The sequence below is a fragment of the Aotus nancymaae genome, unplaced genomic scaffold (assembly GCF_030222135.1).
Source record: "Aotus nancymaae isolate 86718 unplaced genomic scaffold, 86718_ANA_hifiasm-v0.15.2.pri h1tg000081l, whole genome shotgun sequence".
Classification (NCBI taxonomy): Eukaryota; Metazoa; Chordata; class Mammalia; order Primates; family Aotidae; genus Aotus; species Aotus nancymaae.
Window position 1 is genome coordinate 1,174,067 of NW_026988496.1, and position 21,238 is coordinate 1,195,304.

At 40.0% G+C, this 21,238-nt stretch overlaps 1 protein-coding gene across 2 annotated transcripts in view; it reads right to left on the minus strand.

Annotated features, from left to right (window-relative positions):
- Positions 1-452: 452 nt before the first annotated feature.
- The window catches only part of OGT (O-linked N-acetylglucosamine (GlcNAc) transferase), a 41,055-nt gene continuing 20,269 nt past the window's right edge, over positions 453-21,238 (minus strand). For both annotated transcript variants that reach the window (XM_012475035.2, XM_012475034.2), the window contains exons 6-22: positions 20,975-21,054; positions 20,201-20,396; positions 19,462-19,602; positions 18,766-18,866; positions 18,445-18,598; positions 18,258-18,359; positions 17,882-18,061; positions 16,147-16,305; positions 15,897-15,986; positions 14,019-14,144; positions 12,852-13,022; positions 12,623-12,739; positions 12,358-12,528; positions 11,093-11,245; positions 8,025-8,277; positions 7,667-7,790; positions 453-2,749 (exon numbers count right to left, since the gene is read on the minus strand). In XM_012475035.2, the coding sequence (XP_012330458.1) occupies positions 2,575-2,749; positions 7,667-7,790; positions 8,025-8,277; positions 11,093-11,245; positions 12,358-12,528; positions 12,623-12,739; positions 12,852-13,022; positions 14,019-14,144; positions 15,897-15,986; positions 16,147-16,305; positions 17,882-18,061; positions 18,258-18,359; positions 18,445-18,598; positions 18,766-18,866; positions 19,462-19,602; positions 20,201-20,396; positions 20,975-21,054 (2,493 nt within the window). In that variant the 3' untranslated portion in view covers positions 453-2,574. The remainder of the gene's footprint in view (positions 2,750-7,666; positions 7,791-8,024; positions 8,278-11,092; positions 11,246-12,357; positions 12,529-12,622; positions 12,740-12,851; positions 13,023-14,018; positions 14,145-15,896; positions 15,987-16,146; positions 16,306-17,881; positions 18,062-18,257; positions 18,360-18,444; positions 18,599-18,765; positions 18,867-19,461; positions 19,603-20,200; positions 20,397-20,974; positions 21,055-21,238) is intronic.

Sequence of the window (21,238 nt, forward strand, 5' to 3'; positions counted from 1 at the left end):
GTGCAATGGCACAATCTCGGCTCACTGCAACCTTCGCCTCCCGTGTTTCAAGCGGTTCTCCTGTCTAGCCTCCTGAGTAGCTAGAATTACAAGCGTGCACCACCATGCCCGGCTAATTTTTTGTATTTTCGGTAGAGACGGGGTTTCACCATGTTAGCCAGGCTGATCTTGAACTCCTGACCTCAAGTGATCCACCTGCCTTGGCCTCCCAAAGTGCTGGGGTTACAGGCGTGAGCCACCATACCTGGCTGCTTTGTCTTCTTAATGGATCATAAACTAACCCCACCCTCCACCAGACCTGGCTGAGAAAACAATTCCTAATATCATAGCTAAAGACGGGAAATTTGGTCCTTTAATGCTGTTTGGAGCTGTTCAAATACAGGTTTCATCACTGGATGAACCTATTCTTCAGTAACACTCAATATAACAGGAGACAAAATACATCAGCCATATTAAGGGGAAATCATTTATTGTTTAAGGATTGCAAGACAACATCTTAATTTCTGTAGCACGATTTAAATGTTTTACTTCTTTGATAAAGCAGAGTACAATAGGAAAAAAAACAATTAGTTTCCAGTAATATCTATATCTCTAATCAGAATTAAGTCTTCCACAGACATGTTACCTGGAAATAAAAGCCTGTTACAATAAGCAAAGCTTCAACTAGAGCGGCTACTTTTCGTGCCAGGAAAAAGTTCATCCCTATAGGAGGAATGATGTGCTATGTAAAATGGCTGTAAAGTCACAGCCTTGAGGGCACTGGAAGTATATTATCCTATTATTCCACATTATGTAATTCAGTGAATTTCAAACATTAGTTTATCTGCAACCATGCTGGCAACCTTTAACTGATATTTCAATCATCAGGTAAAAAATAAATTAAGAAATCCCTTCACTGATATTCTGCAATTTACATTGTTAAAAGGTACACTGTTTATTAACAGGTAATTCTGGTTTAGAATTACCTTCAAGACTCCTTGCTCAAAATTTGGTTAACAGTAAGAATCTTTCAGAAATTCAAGTTCTTAATAATTTGTCAGCTAGGATACATTCAGGCATCAGCTGCAACTACAGAATAGGTGCACAGCCTCAGCGCTTTGGAAAGACATAATCTAGAGTACTACTAGCAGACAAAAAATTATCTGCGACTGGATAGCGTAAGTGCAGAACAGCAAGACAAAACATATATTCATATGTTGGCTTGTTTAAACCTCAAACCCTCAACCCTTTGTTAAGATCCCATAACTTTATTCCTATGATTTTAATGTCAAAAACTCAAGTTCCAGGAGGACTGTAAGTCTAATTTGTACTCCAAACCAAGTACCAGTGCAGTTTGCTACTATTGAGTGAGGCTGAATCTGTACAGACTTCAAGACCAAGTCCAGAAGACAGTTATTATAGAATACCCTACAAGTTCTAAAAAATAATTACTTGAATACACAGATGGTCCTTCAGAGATTTTACCTATAACCTGTTTCTTGATGAAAGTTATTTAATGCACCAGAGATAATTGTGACTTACTGATTTGAATACTTATACTTACCTGGGATTTCATTTCTGCTGAAAGAAATAGGAAGAACAGGACTCACTTAAAAAAAAAAAATTTAGAAAGGAAGGTAAAAATCTTAACACACACTATCACTTTTGGAAGCAGCATAGAAGGGGCTGTCAAGGGTAAAACACTGGTGAAATAGGTCAAAATTAGTCAAAAAAAAATCTACATTATTATCAATGACAGTACCACAACTATAACCTTCATAATTAGTAATCACTCCTAAAAATCTTCATTTGGCACCAGATGGTGTGTTTAAGAGAAACACCCTAGGATGTTTTGAATCAGACTTGACTTTGTTAGCTGAGTTACAGGAGAAATTTTAAGGGTGGGGGTGTGGGGGTCAGGGAAGAGAAGGAAATGGGAAATGGACCAGAAAACATCTTGAGTCATCATCTAAATCAACAAAGCACTGATAGCTCCAAACATTAGGTCAGACACTAAAACGACTGATATAGGCTCAAGTGGTTTATAAAACCTATAAAAAGACTACACCAGCAAAGTCCCTGTCGATCTGTCAGAGTTCAGAAACTAAAACAGGGAGTAACATTTTAGCTTAAAACCTTATCTCAAGAGAATCATATACACTTCACATGAATAAAAATACCTGAAACCAAACATTTTTAAAAGTTCCAATACCCAAAATAGAAAGAAAAAAATTAATCCAGAAGATTGAATCAATCCATGGAATTGCAAAGCGGCCGGACAATCTATATCTCCCCTCCACACTAACCATCCCATGGAAGACCAAGGGAGATCAGACCTTCCAGACCTATGCACCATCTGGTTGCTGCAAAATTCTACGGAGATTCCTTGTGGAACAGCAGTTTCCCATCTCTTATTTCTTGTGTCTCTCCCTATCATGCAGGAAGCAAGTCTGGCTGTGCTATTCTATTACCATTATATATCACCCATCTGCAACAAGGTACTGTACAGACAAGTAAGAAGTATGTTATCTAGTTCCCTTTCCCCTAGAAGGTTGAGGCTCAGGTATAGGGGTAATTCTCCTGTGCAGTCTTTCTTTACGCTGACTCAGTGACTTCAACAGGCTTAATCATGTGGTCGGGTTTGTTGCCAGCTGCATAATGCTCCCACATCTGTAGATAGAGCCGCTCTAGTTCCATTGTGTATTGTTTGGTGTTGAACAGAGGGCTAGATATTCTTTGCTTCCAGACTTTGCCACGAATTTTCTTCAGGCTGGATAATTAAAAAAGAGAACTTCGTTTACCAATCAGAGCAGAAACTCAGAACCACACCCTATAAATACCTAGTCCCCTTTGTGGTAAAAAAATGCATGACCAGGCCGGGCGCGGTGGCTCAAGCCTGTAATCCCAGCACTTTGGGAGGCCGAGGCGGGTGGATCACGAGGTCAAGAGATCGAGACCATCCTGGTCAACATGGTGAAACCCCGTCTCTACTAATACAAAAAATTAGCTGGGCACGGTGGCGCGTGCCTGTAATCCCAGCTACTCAGGAGGCTGAGGCAGGAGAATTGCCTGAACCCAGGAGGCGGAGATTGCGGTGAGCCGAGATCGCGCCATTGCGCTCCAGCCTGGGTAACAAGAGCGAAACTCCGTCTCAAAAAAAAAAAAAAAAAAAAATGCATGACCAAACTTTACACTATCTCATTTCCTGATTGGCTTCCTGTTATCTCAATGCTGAAAAAGGGAAGGGTCACAGCTTACATAATGCTAAGACTGAAACGAGCTCACCTCCATGTACTCTGAAAAAACTTAGTTCTTTTCTAAACAAGTATATCCAAGGGATACCAGGCCTTCTCCATTTCATCTCATTTCTACCTTTAAAATAAGAATTGACAATGGCACATGACTATTCCTATGTACTGTCAGAACATAAACTGCTTACCTTTTGGTAAGCAATTTAGCAATGTATGTATTAACCTTAAATGTTCATAACCCTCTGACCTAACAATAACACTTTTAAATCTATTAATTTTTTTATTTTCTTTTTAATTTTTGAAATAGTTTCACTCTGTTGCCCAGGCTGGAGTACAATGGCACAGTGATGGCTCACTGCAGCCTCAACCTCCTGGCTCAAACAATCATCCTGCCTCAGCCTCCTGAGAAGCTGAGACTATAGGCACGCACCACCACACTCAGCAATTTTTGTAGTTTTTGTTTTAATGTTTGTTGTGAGAGAAGTAGTAAAATGGTTGTGCACATCTGTTGGTCTCAATACAAACATGTCCATATTAATGCTACTCTCCAAAGAGAAAGATCTATGTACTCTCCTTTTTTTTAAGTTCTATGTGTCAATAGGAAAACAAACTGTAGTACATCCATACAGTGAAATACTACTCGGCAATCAAAAGAAATAAACTTGCTGAAAGAAGGCTTTAGAGTGCATACTGACAGAGTTCCATTTGGATAAAATTCTAGAAAAGCAAACTAATTTATGGAAGGGAAAAAGAAACCTTCAGAACAGTGGTTGTCTCTGGGGGTTGGTGAGAAAGACTGACTGAAAAGGGGCATGAAGAAACTCTCTGGAGTGATAGTGTTCTATGTCTTCATAGGAGTTTGGGTTACAAAGGTATTTTTCAAAGCTCACTGAATAGTAAGATTTGTGTATCACTGTATATAAATTCTGCCTTAAAAGAAAAAAATGGCCAAGCGTGGTGGCTCACGCCTGTAATCTCAACGCTTTGGGAGACTGAAGCAGGTAGATCACTTGAGGTCAGGTATTTAAGACCAGACTGGGCAATCTGTCGAAACCCTGCCTCTACTAAAAATACAAAAATTAGCGGGGTGTGGTGGCTGGTACCTATAGTTCCAGCTACTCAGGAGGTCAAGGTGGAAAGATTGCTTGAGTCCGGGAGGTGGAGGTTGCAGTGAGCAGAGATCGCATCACTGCATTCCAGCCTAGGCAACAGAGGGAGATCCTCTCAAAAAAAAATACATGTATACTGAACTCCAGTTAATGACAGCCATTCTTAAGTATTTAAAAAGAAGTGTACTGATGTCTGCAATTTATTTCAAAATGTGTCAAATAAGATGGATTAGCAGATGAATAAAGAGAATGGATGAATAGATATGTAATAAAGAATAGTAAAATACTAATGGTAGATTCTAAGCAGTAGGTATAGGTGTTTATTATAAAATTAAAAATTTTCATAACAAAAATGTTGGGGGAAAGTATCGTATGAACCAAACTAAGTTCCAAAGAGTCTAATAAAGAAAACGTTTTTTTTGAGACGAACTCTCGCTCTGTTGTCAGGCTGGAGTGCAGTGGCGTGATCTCGGCTCACTGCAACCTCCACCTCCCAGGTTCAAGAGATTCTCCTGCCTCAGCCTCCCAAGTAGCTAGGACTACAGGCGCGTGCCACCACGTCCAGCTAATTTTTGTATTTTTAGTAGAGACGGGGTTTCACCATGTTGGCCAGGATAGTCTCGATCTCTTGACCTCGTGATCCACCCTCCTCGGCCTCCCAAAGTGGTGGAATTACAGGCTTGAGCCACCAGGCCCGGCCAAGTCTAATAAAAATTTTAAAATGCACTACAGGCTGGGTACAGTGTCTCATGTGCCTGTAATCCCACCACTTTGGGAGGCCAAGGCAAGTGGATTGCTTGAACCCAAGAGTTTGAGACCAGCCTGGCCAACATTGATGAGACCTCAACTCTACAAAAAACAAAAATTTTAAAAAGCCAGGCATGGCCAGGCGTGGTGGTTCATGCCTGTAATCCCAGCACTTTGGGAGGCCGAGGCGGGTGGATCACGAGGTCAAGAGATCGAGACCATCCTGGTCAACATGGTGAAACCCCGTCTCTACTAAAAATACAAAATATTAGCTGGGCATGGTGGCGCGTGCCTGTAATCCCAGCTACTCAGGAGGCTGAGGCAGGAAGAATTGCCTGAACCCAGGAGGCGGAGGTTGCGGTGAGCCGAGATCGCGCCATTGCACTCCAGCCTGGGTAACAAGAGTGAAACTCCGTCTCAAAAAAAAAAAAAAGCCAGGCATGGTGGCATGTGTCTGTAGTCCCAGCTACTAGGAAGGCTGAGGTGGGAGGATCACTTGATCCCAGGAAGCAGAGGTTGCAGTGAGCCATGATCATGCCACTGCACTCCAGCCTGAGTGACAGAACAAGACCCTGTCTGAAAATAAAACGCACTACATTTTTTACTATATTTATTTCTGGGCTAATGGACATCAATCTTAATTGTTTTTAATGTCTGGGCTCAAATTTCTCACTTTTCTTAGATGTATGTGATGTTCTATGGAGAAAATTCTGAAAATAGTAAGTAGCTAATATCTGCCAAATGCTTACCAGGCACCAGTAACTATTCTAAGCACTTTACATGGAATGCCTTTTTTAATCCTCACAACATCTCTGCAAAGTAGGTACTAGCATTATGCTCCATTTTGTAGAAGAAACCAAGGCACAACACTGAGTGAGATTTATTTCCCCAAAGTCACAAAGCTCATAAGCAGAAAAGCTTGGGTTCACTCAAGGTAGTCTGACTCAAAAAGTATGCTGCTTTAATTTCTATGTAATATGCTACTTCACAGAAAAACACAAAGAAAAAAACATCACCCATTATAGCGAAAGAAAAACCTCATTTAAGAAATATCCAGCCTAGGCAACATACCAAGACCTCGTCTCTACAAAAAAATTTAAAAATCAGCCAGGAATGGGGCATGGTGGCATGCACCTATAGTCCCTGTCCCTGCTACTCAGGTGGCCGAGGTGGGAGGATCGCCTGAGCCCAGGACGTCAAGGCTGCAGTAAGCCAAGATCACACCACTGCATTCCAGCCTAGGTGACAGAGTGAGATAAGTGAGATACTATCTCAAAAAATAATACAAGAATGAAAGAAATACTAGTTTATTGTATGGATAAATCCTCACTCATCTAACCATCACCTCTCTAATTCCTACTCATTTTCAGCCAGTTAAGTTATGCTTTTTTTATTTCTTACACTGACTGTAGTGAAAAAGTGACAGTATTAGGGTCAAAGATCAAACTTTTTTTTTTTTTTGGAGATGGAGTCCCGCTCTGTAGCCCAGGCTGGAGTGCAGTGGCACGATCTGGGCTCACTGAAACCTCTGCCTCCCGGTATCCAGTTCAAGCAATTCTCCTGCCTCAGCCTCCTGAGTAGCTGGGATTACAGGAATAAGCCACTATACTCAGCTAATTTTTGTATTTTTAGTAGAGACGGGGTTTCACCATGTTGGCCAGGCTGGTCTTGAACTCTTGACCTCGTGATCTGCCCACCTCAGTCTCCCAAGGTGCTGGGATTACAGGCATGAGCCACCATAACTTTTAAGGCTCTAAAAACTCTGAGGAAGGGCTGTACCAATTTGTTCACCAATGCTCCCTCATTGATATAAAAAATCTTTTTATTGTATAGGCAAATAATGGATACACCTCAGTATAATTATTTTTTTTTTTTAAGACAGAGTCTCACTCTGTCACCCAGGCTGGAGTGCAATGACGTGATCTCAGCTCACCACAACCTCTGCCTTCCAGGTTCAAGCAATTCTCCCGCCTAGGCCTCCGGAATAGCTGCGACTAGAGGCATGTGCCACCACACCCAACTAATTTTTGTATCTTTAGTAGAGACAGGGTTTCACCATGTTGGCCAGGCTGGTCTCGAACTCCTGACCTCAAGTGATCCGCCCACCTCCGTCTCCCGAAGTACTGGGATTACAGGCATAAGCCACCGCGCCCGGCCTCAGTATAATTTTCATTCACATTTCTACTACAGAGCCTGAAACATTTTCTTGTTAACCATTTGTATTTCCACTTCAGTGAGGTGTGTAGTCATTTCCATTTTTACTTTCCTACTAGGGGATTTAAAATGTAAATGTTCTGCAGTCTTTATATAGCCAGGCAATTAATACTTTGATATCTGAGACAAAGATTTTTTCCCGTTTGCCTTTTAATTTTCTTGAAAATTTTTTATTTAGCCATTTACTTTTTACATAGTAAAACCTATTGATCACTTCATTTCTAAGAGTTTAGAAAGTGGTCCCAACCAGAGGGCATACAAGCTAGTTCACCTATTTTATATTACACTTATTTTATGGTTTCATTTTATAACAGCTACCTTCTCTCTACTTTATCATATAATTTGTTCACAGAAAAGTTTACTTACTATTCTAGATCAGTTCCCAGCTTCACAGCTATGTCTTCATATTCTTGTCTGTTTTTAGCAATAAGCTCAAGACAGCCTAAGCAAGTGAGCTGGGAAGCTGCAACTCGAGAAGCAAGAGTCTCTCCTGTAATACAAAAGATAACAACTGCACATCTGCGAATGTAAAATAGCACAGAGTTAATGTTATTTAAGTCCCCACATAACGCAGATGAAGAGAATGAAGTGAGAACAAGTCTCACTTTCTATCACTTTGCCTTCAATGTTGCTTCTAGTACATATAATTTCATCTGGAAGTTTCTCCCCAAAAGGAGATATTCAAAAGAACAAGGAAGATTCCAGTGATTTATCAGCAACTTACCTGGCATAGTCACCATGGGGGTCCCTGCCCAGAGGACATCCATCCCTGTGGTGTGCCCATTACAGAGTGGAGTGTCCAAGCAGACATCAGCCAGCTGGCCTCTCCTGACGTGTTCCTCTTTAGGAGCAACAGGTGAAAAAATGATACGGTTCTGGGGCAGGCCCATGTTTTGTGCGTACTGTTGAATATTAGGTTCTCCTACCGCTGGAAAACGCAAGAGCCAGAGTACACTATTGGGAACACGCTTCAGAATCTAAAATAGGGAAAATAAGCATAATTATTAATAGCAGTCTTTCTCAACAAAGACTCCCAGAGGTCTCTAATAGTTCTACCACACTCTATTCTATCCATGCAGATAGACGCCTGCTGTGAACTTAAGTCTTTCCTTCACAGAGGTGATTAGATCAATTGAATTGGCCCTCTTCTGCTTAGCTGTCCTCAGAGTGAGTTCAAAGAAGGAGAGGAGGTCGACGTTGGTAGAGAAAACAAATTACTAATTGGCAAAATCTGAGGCAGCTACCTCCTGTGGGAATTGACACAGGCAGTGGGTTTTGTTGAGAGAGAGAAATTTTGCATTCCAAATTTCAAATCCCCCACTATGATACAACAGAGAAAGTTACCTCACACTTCCCTAACTTTACCTGTCTAATGTAAATTGGTCGTTTTTGTAAAGGGCCAGATAGCAAATATTTTTGGCTCTGTGGCCACATGGACTGTTAAAACTGTTCACTTCTTCTGTTGTAGCTTGAAAGCAGCCATAGACAATGTATCAAACAAGCAAACATGTCTATGTGTCCATAAAACTGTATTTACAAAAACAAGCAGTGGGCTGGATTTGACCCATGAGTCATAGTTTGCCAACTCCTGATTTAGATTTACATCTACTCAATGTACCATATAAGTTCAAAATCCCTTTCTCTGAAAGCTATGAGAACAGATGAATTTCCAAACTCAGAATATTTCAGATTTTAAAATAGTAGTACTGTGTGTGTGTGTGTGTGTGTGTGTGTGTGTATTATGTTAACACCCTTAGCAGCAACTTCCTACAAATAAACACTATCAGTACCTCTGCACTGAGATGCAGGAATAGTCATACTAAATGGAATAAATAAAAGACTATAAATACCCTGATGTGGTTTGACTGTGTCTCCACCCGAATTGCTCATCTTGAACTGTAGTTCCCATAAGCCCCACATGTCATGGGAGGGACCCAGTGGGAGGTAAATGAATCATGGGGGCAGTTATTCCCAATGCTGCTGTTCTCATAATAGAGTGAGTTCTCACGAGATCTGATGGTTTTATAAGGGGCTTTTCTCCCTTTTGCTTGGCACATCTTCCTGCCATTATGTGAAACAGCATGTCTTTGCTCCTTTTTCCGCCATGACTATAAGTCTCCTGAGGCCTCCACAGCCAGGCAGAACTCTGAGTCAATTAAACCTCTTTCTTTTATAAATTACCCAGTTTCGGGCAGTCCTATATAGCAGCATGAGAACAGACTAATACATACCCTAATGCTAGTTCAGGTAGTTTTGCTGCCAAACAAATTTGCCACACACTTAGGAAAAAGCTTTTGATTTTCAGAGATTTTGTGAACATAGGGAAGTAAGGATTAAGGACAGCAGACCTGTACTCATCTGCTTCCTCTTCTATTCTATCCACCCCTCTCCTCTGAACATAAAACAGATACCAGGGGAAAAAAATTAACCAAGAAATTATCTCCAGATTACCTAAAGGTAAAACATGCTATTTTATTTTAGTTCTATGGGTTAAGAGCCAGTTACAGCTATCTAATATCCCACTTATGCAAACTTGTCTGATGAACTAAGAGATAATCGTATGTATAAATCGACTCCTTCTTGGTTATAACTCTACAATACTACAAGAATGTTAAACATGGGTGGATGTACATGACAGTATATGCTATCAGTTTAGACCAGGGGTTGGCAAACTACACAGCCTGTGAGCCAAATATGGCATACTGCCATTTCATACAAATACAATGTTATTAGAACACAGCGACACTTATCATTTACAAAATGCCTATGGTATTTTCATGCTACAATGGCAAAGCTGAGTATATGTGAGACAGTATGGACCACAAAACTGAAAATATTTACCATCTGGCCCTTTAAGAAAAAGTTTGCTGACCCTTTAGACAGAAGAACGCTTTGAATATGTAAATTTAAAAGGTTCACAAAGACATGTTTAGACTTTAGAACCGAAATGCCTGAAAAATCTGTAACTCTTGAAGATTATAAATGAGCACAAGGCCGGGCTCAGTGGCTCACACATGTAATCATAGCACTTTAGGAGGCCAAGGCAGGCAGATCTCCCCAGGCCGGGAGTTCAAGGCCAGCCTGGCCAACATGGTAAAACCCTGTCTCTACTAAAAACCCCAAAAAAATTACCCAGGCATGGTGGCACATGCCTGTAATCCTAGCGACTTGGAAGGCTGAGGCACAAGAATCACTTGAACCTGGGATGCAAAGGTTGCCATGAGCCAAGATCACACCACTACACTCCAGCCTGAACAACAGAGTGAGATTCTGTTTTTTAAAAAAAGAGCACAACCCAGTTGAGTCACACGTAAATAAATAAAATGAATTTTTAAAAAAGGTTCTATTTATTTATTTATTTATTTTGAGACAGAGTTTCCCTCTTGTTGCTCAGGCTGGAGTACAATGGTGTGATCTTGGCTCACTGCAACCTCCGCCTGCTGGGTTCAAGGGATTCTTCTCCTGCCTCGGCCTCCCGAGTAGCTGAGATTACAGGCGCCTACCACCACACCCAGCTAATTTTTTGGTATTTTTAATAGAGAAGGGACTTCACAATGTTGGTCAGGCTGGTCTCAAACTCCTGACTTCAGGTGATCCACCTGCCTTGGCCTCCCAAAGTGCTCGGATTACAGGCATGAGCCACTGCACCTGGCCAAAAAATTTTTTTAAAAATAAATGAGCAGAACAGCTCCTAAATGGGAGTGGAAGGACCATCTTCAGCAAGAAGCTCTGTATACAAAATCTTTATTTATTAGTCTCTGAGACGGTAACAATGAGTCTATGCACACTCACATTTGCCCACATCTGCAAAGTAGAAGGGTCAATTTTATATAACTGATTAAAGTTACAGTATACAATGGCATCTTCTGGTAACCCGTACTGAGAACGGGTGGTTACGATAATGGTACGGGGAACCTCCTCTCCAGTTGCAGCCTTATTGTTGATCTAGAACAAGGAAAAGATGATGGTTATATTTAAAGGCAAAAGGAGTTCAATATTTCAATCCATAAGATCCAAAATGGTATAACCATTAAAAGTCCCTGAATCATGAGAAAATATTCATGATATATGAAATTTAAGAAAAGGCAAACAGTTGCAGCATGATCTTAATTTGGGGGAGACTGCACTATGAAACTTCTTGCTTTAACCAAAAAAAGGTCTCAAGATCCTATTAACAATCCAACAGCTTTTGATCACTCTTTTCTTTATGAATGAAATGTCCTTTTCTAAATCACATCTACTCTTCAAGGCTAAATAAATTACTCCTCCAAATGGTCTCTTCTTCCAAGAGTGTCTCTGTTCACATAGATCATCACCATTTCTGGGCTTCTACATACATAATTAGTCTAATCTTGTAATTCTCACACATCTGAGTACTGCCTTACACTGCTACATAACTATTCCAGGTATGCAAGGACATCTATGACCTCTAGAGGCCAGAGATCTTTCTTTGCCTTACACGCTTTTGATAGAGCTACTTATTTAAACATGCAATATATTATTTATTGAGTACATACTACATTACTGTTTTTAAGAGATGGGCCCAGTAATTCAATTCAGTAGAGGATACAAACACAGGGAATTATCATCTGTTGTGCTGTATGTAATGATATATTCCAAACATAACAGAGGCATAGAGGACAGGTACCAGTGAAGTAGGGGTGGAACATCAGTGGTAAGTACAGACATGGATTCCTGGAAGAGTTGTCTGAACTGAATGTCTGAGTAGGATTTAGCTAGGGAAAGGATGGGTTTACAAAAGCAAGAAACTGTACAGTATCTACAGATAGTTCATCATATGATAAGAGAGTAAAGCCACAGGCAGGGAATAACAACATGGTATTAACACAGCAGATTCTCAGTAAGTAATAATCTGCTGGCTGAATCTGGGAGACTTTTAAAATCAGACAAAGCTACATAAGATGCCCGTTTACACTAAACTCATTTCCTCATCTATAAAATGGTGATAATGATACTTGCCTCCTAGAGTTACCATGAGGTTTAAAGGAAATAAATGCAAAGTTGATGGGACATATAATAGTGCATTATCTGCTCACCTGAGTAGTTGCCAGTCCATTGCTAATACTGAATCCATTAATTGTTATTTGAATCTGTCCTCTGTTAATCATTTCAATAACTGCTTCTGCAATAGTATTCATAGGAATAACAGGCATATTAAGAGCTGTGTTACTGCTGTCTGCATTGTCTCCTCCATCAGGACACTTCATCTAAAAGAAACACACACACACAAAATGCATCATTAGGGGAAAGATCCTGAATGCAGTTAACTTTATTTCATGACAATATTGACTAGGTTCTGACCTTGACAATCTTCACATCTGGTAGACTATCAAGAAATGCTTTGAGGTCAATGCCATTCAGAACTATCCGATTGTCATAAATGTGCCCATTGGACTTAAAATCGATGACTGCCTTTTTCTAATGGAAAAAATAGTTTCAGATATGTCTTTTAGGATTTATACAGGTAACAGCAAGGAAATAAAAAGCTACAGTTCTTTGAAATTCCCTCATAGCACTGTTTCATACCTACCTTCAGGTGAGGGAACATATTAGCATGATCACCAATAAAAAAAGTGTGGGGCATATAAGCCAATTTCTCAGAATACTGCTCAGCAACTTCAGCTGGCGAAGTTTCCTGATCAGTGATAATATAATCCATGAAAAGCGCACCACTTGTCCCAGGGTATCCCAGCCACATTGCCTTAAAAAATCAGATCAAAAACTGATTAAGAACCTTCATCAGTACACTTACCTCTGAATTCATCAAGTCATATACATTAAATATGTACAAGTTTTTGTATGTCAACTGTATCTCAATAAAGTGGTGTTTTAAAAAAGAACCTAAACATGCCAAAATTAAATAAGTAAATAAACAAGAAGGTCTAACTCTTTTCTTGAGTCTTTTCTAGGTCTAGACCTCTTTTTTAGGTCTAACTCTTTTCTAGAGACAGGGTCTCATTCTGTTCCCTAGGCTGGAGTACAGTGGTGCAATCATAGCTCACTGCAGCCTCAAACTCCTGGGCTCAAGCGATCCTTCTGCCTCAGCCTCCAGAGTAGCTAAGATTATAGGCACTTGCCACATGTCCAGCAAGGCTGACTTCTTTAGCTAAAAGCAATGTAGTAGTTTTTTAAGAGACAAAGTCTCACTCTGTCACCTAGGCTGGAGTGCAGTGGCACAATGATAGCTCACTGCAGCCTCAAACTCCTAGGCTTGAGCAATCCTTCCACCTCAGCCTCCCAAATAGCTGGGATCACAAGGGCATACCACTAAACTGGCTAACTTTTCTAATTTTTTATAGCAAGAGGGTGTTTTGCCTTGTTGCCCAGGCTGGTCTCAAACTCCTGGTTTCAGGTGATTCTCCTGCCTCAGCATCCCAAAGTGCTGGGATTACATGACCATTCTCGGCCTGTATTTTAGACTAACTTTCAAAATGCTAAAATGTTCTTCAAATTTGCAAGACAGAGTAAACTGTTTATACCCAACCATGAATTGCATGTCTCTATATACATGTACCTGTAAGCACTGTGTTCTACACTCTTTTTGTCCCTGTGCACTTCAACAACCTAAAAAAGTTAAAAAATAAAGCATGTCTGCCCTACAGTTTCAAATATCAGTTAACCAGAGGTAGGAAAAGAAGCACATCGCCGTCTTCTTAGCCAAATACATGTTATGAGTGATGACTATTAATCTGTTTACCTGAATAGGAGCTGGCCTGAGAGCAAAGAGCTCATTTCGAGCACCCTTGGTATAGCCATTCATATTTACAAGGATATGAATTCCATCCTGATGGATGCGATCAGCAGCTTTTCCATTGCATGGAATCTACAGAATAGAAAATAAAAACTCACTATGTATAATCTCAGATCAATTTCTTTACCTTTAATGGCATTTAACGGAATTCAGATTCCCCGAAGGAAAAGTGATAAGAACACAAATTAACTACATTAATTCGGACACAAATATGGTTGAGTGCCATTAAAATGGGCCGAAAGCATTACGGAAACAGAACACAGAGGAAGGAGAGTTCACTTCTGGATTGAATGTATGAGTAACAATATTTCATAAATTGGTATTTTAAATTTGTAATTTTTTTTTTAAGGTAGGGACAGGGTCTATTTTCCCATGATGGTCTCAAACTGGCCTCAAGCAATTCTCCCACCTCAGCCTCTCAAAGGATTATAGGTGTCAGCCACTGCATCCAGCTTAGAATTGGTATTCTAATTAGGCCTTCAAAGATGAACAAGAGTTTGAAGGAGTTTAACAGAATGCAATCTCATTAGAGAAAAGTATGAGTGAAGAACTAAAATGTGAAGGAGTTTAAAAAATAGTGAGTAAGCCAGACATGGTGACACATGCCTGTAATCCCAGCCCTTTGGGAGGCTGAGGCGGGTGGATCACCTGAGGTCAGGAGTTCAAGACCAGCCTGGCCAACATGGTGAAACCCCATCTCTACTAAAAATACAAAAATTAGCAGGATGTGGTAGCAGGCACCTGTAATCCCAGCTACTTGGGAGGCTGAGGCAAGAGAATCACTTGAACCTGGGAGGTGGAGGTTGCAGTGAGCCGAGATCACGCCACTGCACTCAAGCCTGGGCAACAAGAGCAAAACTCCGTCTCAAAAAAAAAATTAAAAAATGGTGAGTGATTCACTTCTATTTGGTATGGGTATATATGATGCTGAATGGTGGGTGAAAGTATCGACAAAGTTGTGGCAAACAGAGAAAGGTTACAAAAGCTATGCTGAAGAGTTTAGACTGTAGTTAATCAACAGTGAGTCTCTGAAGACCTCAGATGTAGGAAGAGATATGCTTCTTGGTCACAAAGAGTCCAACTGTATATCAAAAATGGCCAGGTATACTTTTGAAGCAACAGCTATACTGCAAAATTTGTTGGTACATACTATTTATTGAATGAGAAGTCTCACAACCTTTCTGCTAGGACTTCAATGATTCATATATATACACACACACATATATTTCTATATATATGCATACATACCATACCTGCATGTATATGTACATACATGTGTACACACACACACTATGTAAAGAGTATATTATCCCTATTAGTCAAAGTGGCTAATAGTCTACAAAGAAAAAACTGTAGCCTACATACTCAGCAAATGAATCCCCCCACAGGTTTCAATCTTAATTTATCATAAAACTTACTCTCAGAGAGGATACAACAATAGAACGACTACAGAAATAAAGATAACCAAAGGCAAAGGCCCATGGAAACTGATGAACCATATTTCATCTATTTTCTTTAAAAGACCTATTTATTCTTCTCCCAAGTCACCATTTTGTCAATATTTATTAAGTATCTTCTGTCACAAGTGCTGGCTCAATCTCCAGAAAAGTTGTATGTCCAAACACAAGCATAACACATTTCTGTTTCATTTGCTACCTCAGCAAAAGCCATGCTGATTAACATAAATGACCAAGGAAATAAGATCAACACAATTGCCTATGTGTGGTACTATAGCATTTAACACCTACGAAAATAAACTATATGCTAATAGTTTTATTTAAACTTGCTTAAAATAAAAAGTTAAAGTATGAGAGTTTCATCTACCTGAGAAAGATCAATGAAATGATTGGCTTCTGCCATCACCTTCACTCGGAAGTTTGTGCCATCATCTGGGCTCAGGGCATAACAGAACACCTGAAAGGCAGCACATGGCGTATTTAATAACACTGGCTCAAACCTTTCCAGTTCAAATCTTTCCAAAAGACACTGGTTTTCCATGCCTTATTGTGACAAGCCAAGATTGTGGGTTTTTTTCTTTAAACAAATAGTAATTTTAGAGAAACACTAGTCTTACCTCAAATTTATCAGGATTGTGCATGCCTGGAATAGACTGCATAAGGTGAGAAGTAGGATGATTCCCAAAGTCGGAACTCACATATCCTACACGCAGCCGACCATCACTGAGCTTCAAGTCTTTTGGATGTTCATATGGTGGTTTATGAAGAACATTAATCTATCAACAGAATCCAATGCTTGTTAGTAAAATCCACACATAAATTTCAATCTAGGAAAACTGTCGAAAAACACGCCAAACCTATACCTCACATCTGTTGAAAAAGGTCTGCCCAGAGCATTTAATTAATATTGCCAGAGAGATGGAACCTCAGCACTTTATGTAATACGCTTCATACTTTGACCTGCTCCTGAGATCTATAAAAAGCATGAGCAAATCCCAGCACTCTGGGAGGCCAAGGCGGATGGATTGCTTGAGGTCAGGAGTTCGAGACCAGCCTGGCCAACATGGCGAAATCCCATCTCTACTGAAAAAAAAAAAAAAAACCACCAAAAATTAGCCGTGTGTGGTGGTGCATGCCTGTAGTCCCCGCTACCTGGGAGGCTGAGGTGGGAGAATCGCCTGAACCCAGGAGATGGAGGTTGCAGTGAGCCAAGATTGTGCCACTGTACTCCAGCCTGGGCAACAAAGCAAGACCCTGTCTCAAAAAGTGTGAGCAAATCTAAAACTTGTAGATATAAGCATGATAAACCTTCCAGCATTTTAGAAAATTCTATAGGGAAACATTTTCTAAAAACAAAATTATGGCCTGGTACAGTGGCTCACGCCTATAATCCCAGCACTTTGGGAGGCTGAGGCAGGCAGATCACCTGAGGTCAGGAGTTCGAGACCAGCCTAACATGGCAAAGCCCTATCCCTACTAAAAACACAAAAATTAGCCAGGCGTGGTCGCACACGCCTGAATCCTAGCTACTCAGGAGGCTGAGGCACGAGAATCACTTTAACCTGGGAGACAGAGGTTGCACTGAGCTAAGATTGCGCCATTGCACTCCAGCCTGGGTGAGAGAGACACTCTGTCTCAACAACAACAACAAAAAATTACACCTAGTACTCTATTCTCCAACCGTTGATCCAATCCTTGATCAAGTAGTGCTCTAATTCTCAAAGGTGAATACAAAATACCAAGCACTCCATGATGGCTGGCCAGGCACAGTGGCTCACACCCGCAATCCCAGCACTTTGGGAGGGCAAAGAGGGCAGATCGCTTCAGTCCAGAGGTTCAAGACCAGCTTGGGCAACATAGCAAAACCTCATCTCTATAAAAAGTACAAAATTAGGTGTGGTGGCACGCGCCTGTAGTCCCAGCTACTTGGGAGGCTGAGGTGTGAGGATCACCTAAGCTTGGGGAGGGCGAGGCTGCAGTAAGCCATGATCACACCACTGCACTCCAGCCTGGGTGACCAAGCAAGACCCTGTCTCAGAAACAAAAAAAAAAGAAAAAGAAAAAGAAAAAGAAAAAAGAAAAACAAATTATGGCTTCCAACTTAAAGAAAAGTACCATCAGTCTACTGTTAGTGTTTAAGTTAAGGAGTTAAGGATTCCATCCTATGAAGTGCAGGGGGTTATACTCAAGACAGGACACAACGGAAGGGGCTCTGAAGTGGCTCACAAAAGTTTTATTTCTCAACCTGGGTGGTGTTCACTGTATAATCATTAAGCCACAGATTTGATTTGCACAGTTTTCTGTATTTGTGTTTTAGTTTACAACAAAAAGATTAATACAGAAGAATCACACCTTATCTAAGCAGAGGTTCCCATGCCTCTCAGCAATAGCCTTCCTGAAGCCATGAGAAAGAGGATATAGCATACTATGATGAGGATGCACAGAAGGCAACCTATTCTTCTCTAACTGGTCAGCCACAATACTGACCAACTTCTTCATTCGCTCATCATAGTCTGTCCAATCACAGACAATCTAGAGAAAGCAAAAAGAAGTTATTATCCAGAAAGCCCCATTCCAGGATTTAATATTTGATATGTCTTTGGCCTAAAGCAATGTCAGATAGCCTATTAAAAACACTGTTTCCAGTCAGGCTTGGATTCTTATGGGACATAACAATTAAAAATCTATTACAACACTGAGAGCCAATTGCTGGCCTGTTATTCTTTACCTGCAGGCAATGAGCCAAGTTACAATAAGCATCAGGAAAATCAGGCTTAAGTTTCAGAGCCGTGCGATAAGAAGCTATAGCTTCTGGAATATTCCCTGAATCCTGGAAAATAAAGCAGGATGGTAAAAAGTTTCCAAAAACTAAATTTTAGGTGCTAAGCTGTATATATTATACTAAACAGTAGTACCTTATGAATGGAAGCCAGATTGCTATGTGCATCTGCAAATGCAGGATTAATTTGGATGGCACGCGTATAACACTGCAAGGCTCCCTGAACATCCTGCATCTCCTTTAGAGTGTTTCCCATATTAGAGTAGGCATCAGCAAAGGTGGGACTGATTCTAAAAGAGAAGGCAAAGGTTTTATTTCTCTAATACAAAAATCTTTAACCCATTGTAATGTTAACTTATTCTGTTGTTAAAGCCATTTTAGCACCTACAATGTGCCGAATGTCAAACATTTTTAAGTTAAAAATAATTTTTAAAATAAGGCTGTTAGTGTCTCTTACCGAATAGCCTCCTTATAATGCATCAGAGCTTCCTGCAGTTTTCCCTGCTGTTGCAGTACACTTGCTAAATTTGAATGAGCAGCAGCAAACTCTGGGAAGACCTATAAAGAATCAAGATCATAACTGAGGTTAAAAAAATTGCTAAAGCAGCAGTAATAACTCACCACAACCTTAAGAACTTTGTTCAAGTACATTTACACCCCTAAACTTGTCTCTACTTTTCCAAGTATACTCATTCTGAAATTCTACCTCTTCCTCTATTTTATAACTCTTGTTTCAAACATAATGAGGTATACCTCTTCTCCTCTTAGTTTATCCCGACTACTCCAATACCACTGAAACATCTCTCTCTGCTAAACTCCTACCACATCTACTAACCACTACCATACAGCCATCAGGCACTAAAATTATATACTTATCGGTAACTTCTCTTGAACTGTGGGTTAATGTTTAATTTTTTTGTACAGATCTTATCCATAGAATAATGAACTCTGAATACAGGGATTTTCTGGAATGTCACCTAGGACCTCACATCACACCTTAGTTACTCAATTATTTCAATGAATAATCCTTTTTTTTTTTTAAGAATCCTCTTTTAAATGGTTCAACCACTATCTTTACAAAACAGGTAGATAATGGTTAACCGCTTTCCCTCTACTATCACACTAAATACCCAGCTACACCACCCTCACATACTTCTAATGCTTTGCGATACAAGCGAACTGCCTCTTCAATGTTTCCCTGTTCTCGTTTGATATTGGCTAGGTTATTCAGAGAGTCTGCATGGGTGGGACACAGACGGAGAGCTGTATTATAACAATCTTCTGCTTCAGCAACCTAGAAAACAAAACAAAGTCTTCAAAAACTATAGAGAATCATAAAGCCTCCACTGATACTCTTCTAAATTGCTTTATTAAGCCTATTGACTAGTAATACTACAGAAAATTGATATTTTTTGGTATTCTTATCCTCAACCAAAACTCTAAAGTAAACCAATATACCATCTCAATACTTGTACAAAAGACTTTCCTTTTTTGCTGTTTTTTGGCGTTTGTAATTTTTTGAGACAGGGTTTCACTCTGTTGCCCAGGCTGGAGTGCTGTGGCACAATCATGGCTCACTGCAGCCTCGACCTCCCAGGACTCAATTGATCCTCCCACCTCGGCCTCCCAAAATGCTGGGACTACAGTTGTGTGCCACCATGCCCAGCTAATTTTTATATTTCTTGTAGGGACAGGGTTTCATCATGTTGCCCAGGCTGGTCTCGAACTTCTAGGCTCAAGAAATCCTCCCATCTCGGCCTCCCAAAATGCTGGCATTACAAGTATGAGTCTTCTACTCCCACATAAAAAATAGGCTTTCCTTTGACACCTGGCCAGAAAAGACTCTGAATCCTACCAGATAACAAAAAAACAGAATGAGTAAAAATCCTTACACTGCCCTTCTCTTTGAGAGCATTGGCTAGATTGCAGTAAGCATCAGGGAAATGTGGCTGTAGTTCAATAGCCCTCCTGTAGGTGTCTATTGCCAGATCTATCAGGCCTTGCTCATAGTATACACAAGCCAGGTTGCCGTGCACCACTGCATGATTTGGACTCAAACTTAGGGCACGAAGATAAGCTGCCACAGCTCTGTAAATAAACACACACATACACACACACATACACATCAAATATAACTCATTCTTAACAGATGGTTTGTTACAACTCATTCAAGCTGTATTATATTAAATATATCAAGTCATTGTAATTACATAATTCATGCTGTATTATATTTTAACCTCAAACCAAAATTACACCTTTATAAAATGTGTCTTTACCCTGAGAAATTTTCTACTCCCACATAAAAAACAGGCTTTCCTCTGACAACAAAAAAAGTTAAGTTAGGATTTACTTTGCTTTCTAAATCAGATCAAAGGATAATTTAGTCTAAGAAAGAACCATTTCAACCATTTTACAATAAAAATGTTTCAACTAAACTCCCGATGAGGATAATTAATGGCTTTGAGGAAAGCCAACAACAAAAAGTCAGGCAACAAACAACACCTATAAATAAAAGGCAACACAGCAGACGTCATGGGCAAGGAACTACAACATACTAGAAAAGGCAAATGTATTTCAATGGACCATTGTCATCATTTCGGTCCAAACTGTCAAGTGTCAATACAACAAAGATTCAAGAAAATTTATTAAACAAAACATTGTCTCACCTGTCAAAAATTCGTGCCTCTTTCAAGACATTTCCTAAATTGATATAAGCATCCAGAAAATTTGGGTCAAGGGTGACAGCCTAAAAATTTCAAGACAGTTACTTAGAGCAAGTTAGGATTTCACCAGATCAACTTCCCAATTACAATTATTTTTTACTCCAAGGTCCTTGCAGACTTTCAATTACATTTCATTTTAATAAACCAAATTATTTATTTAGTGCCTTCTCATTATTTTTACAAACCTTAACATTATCAAAATAACTT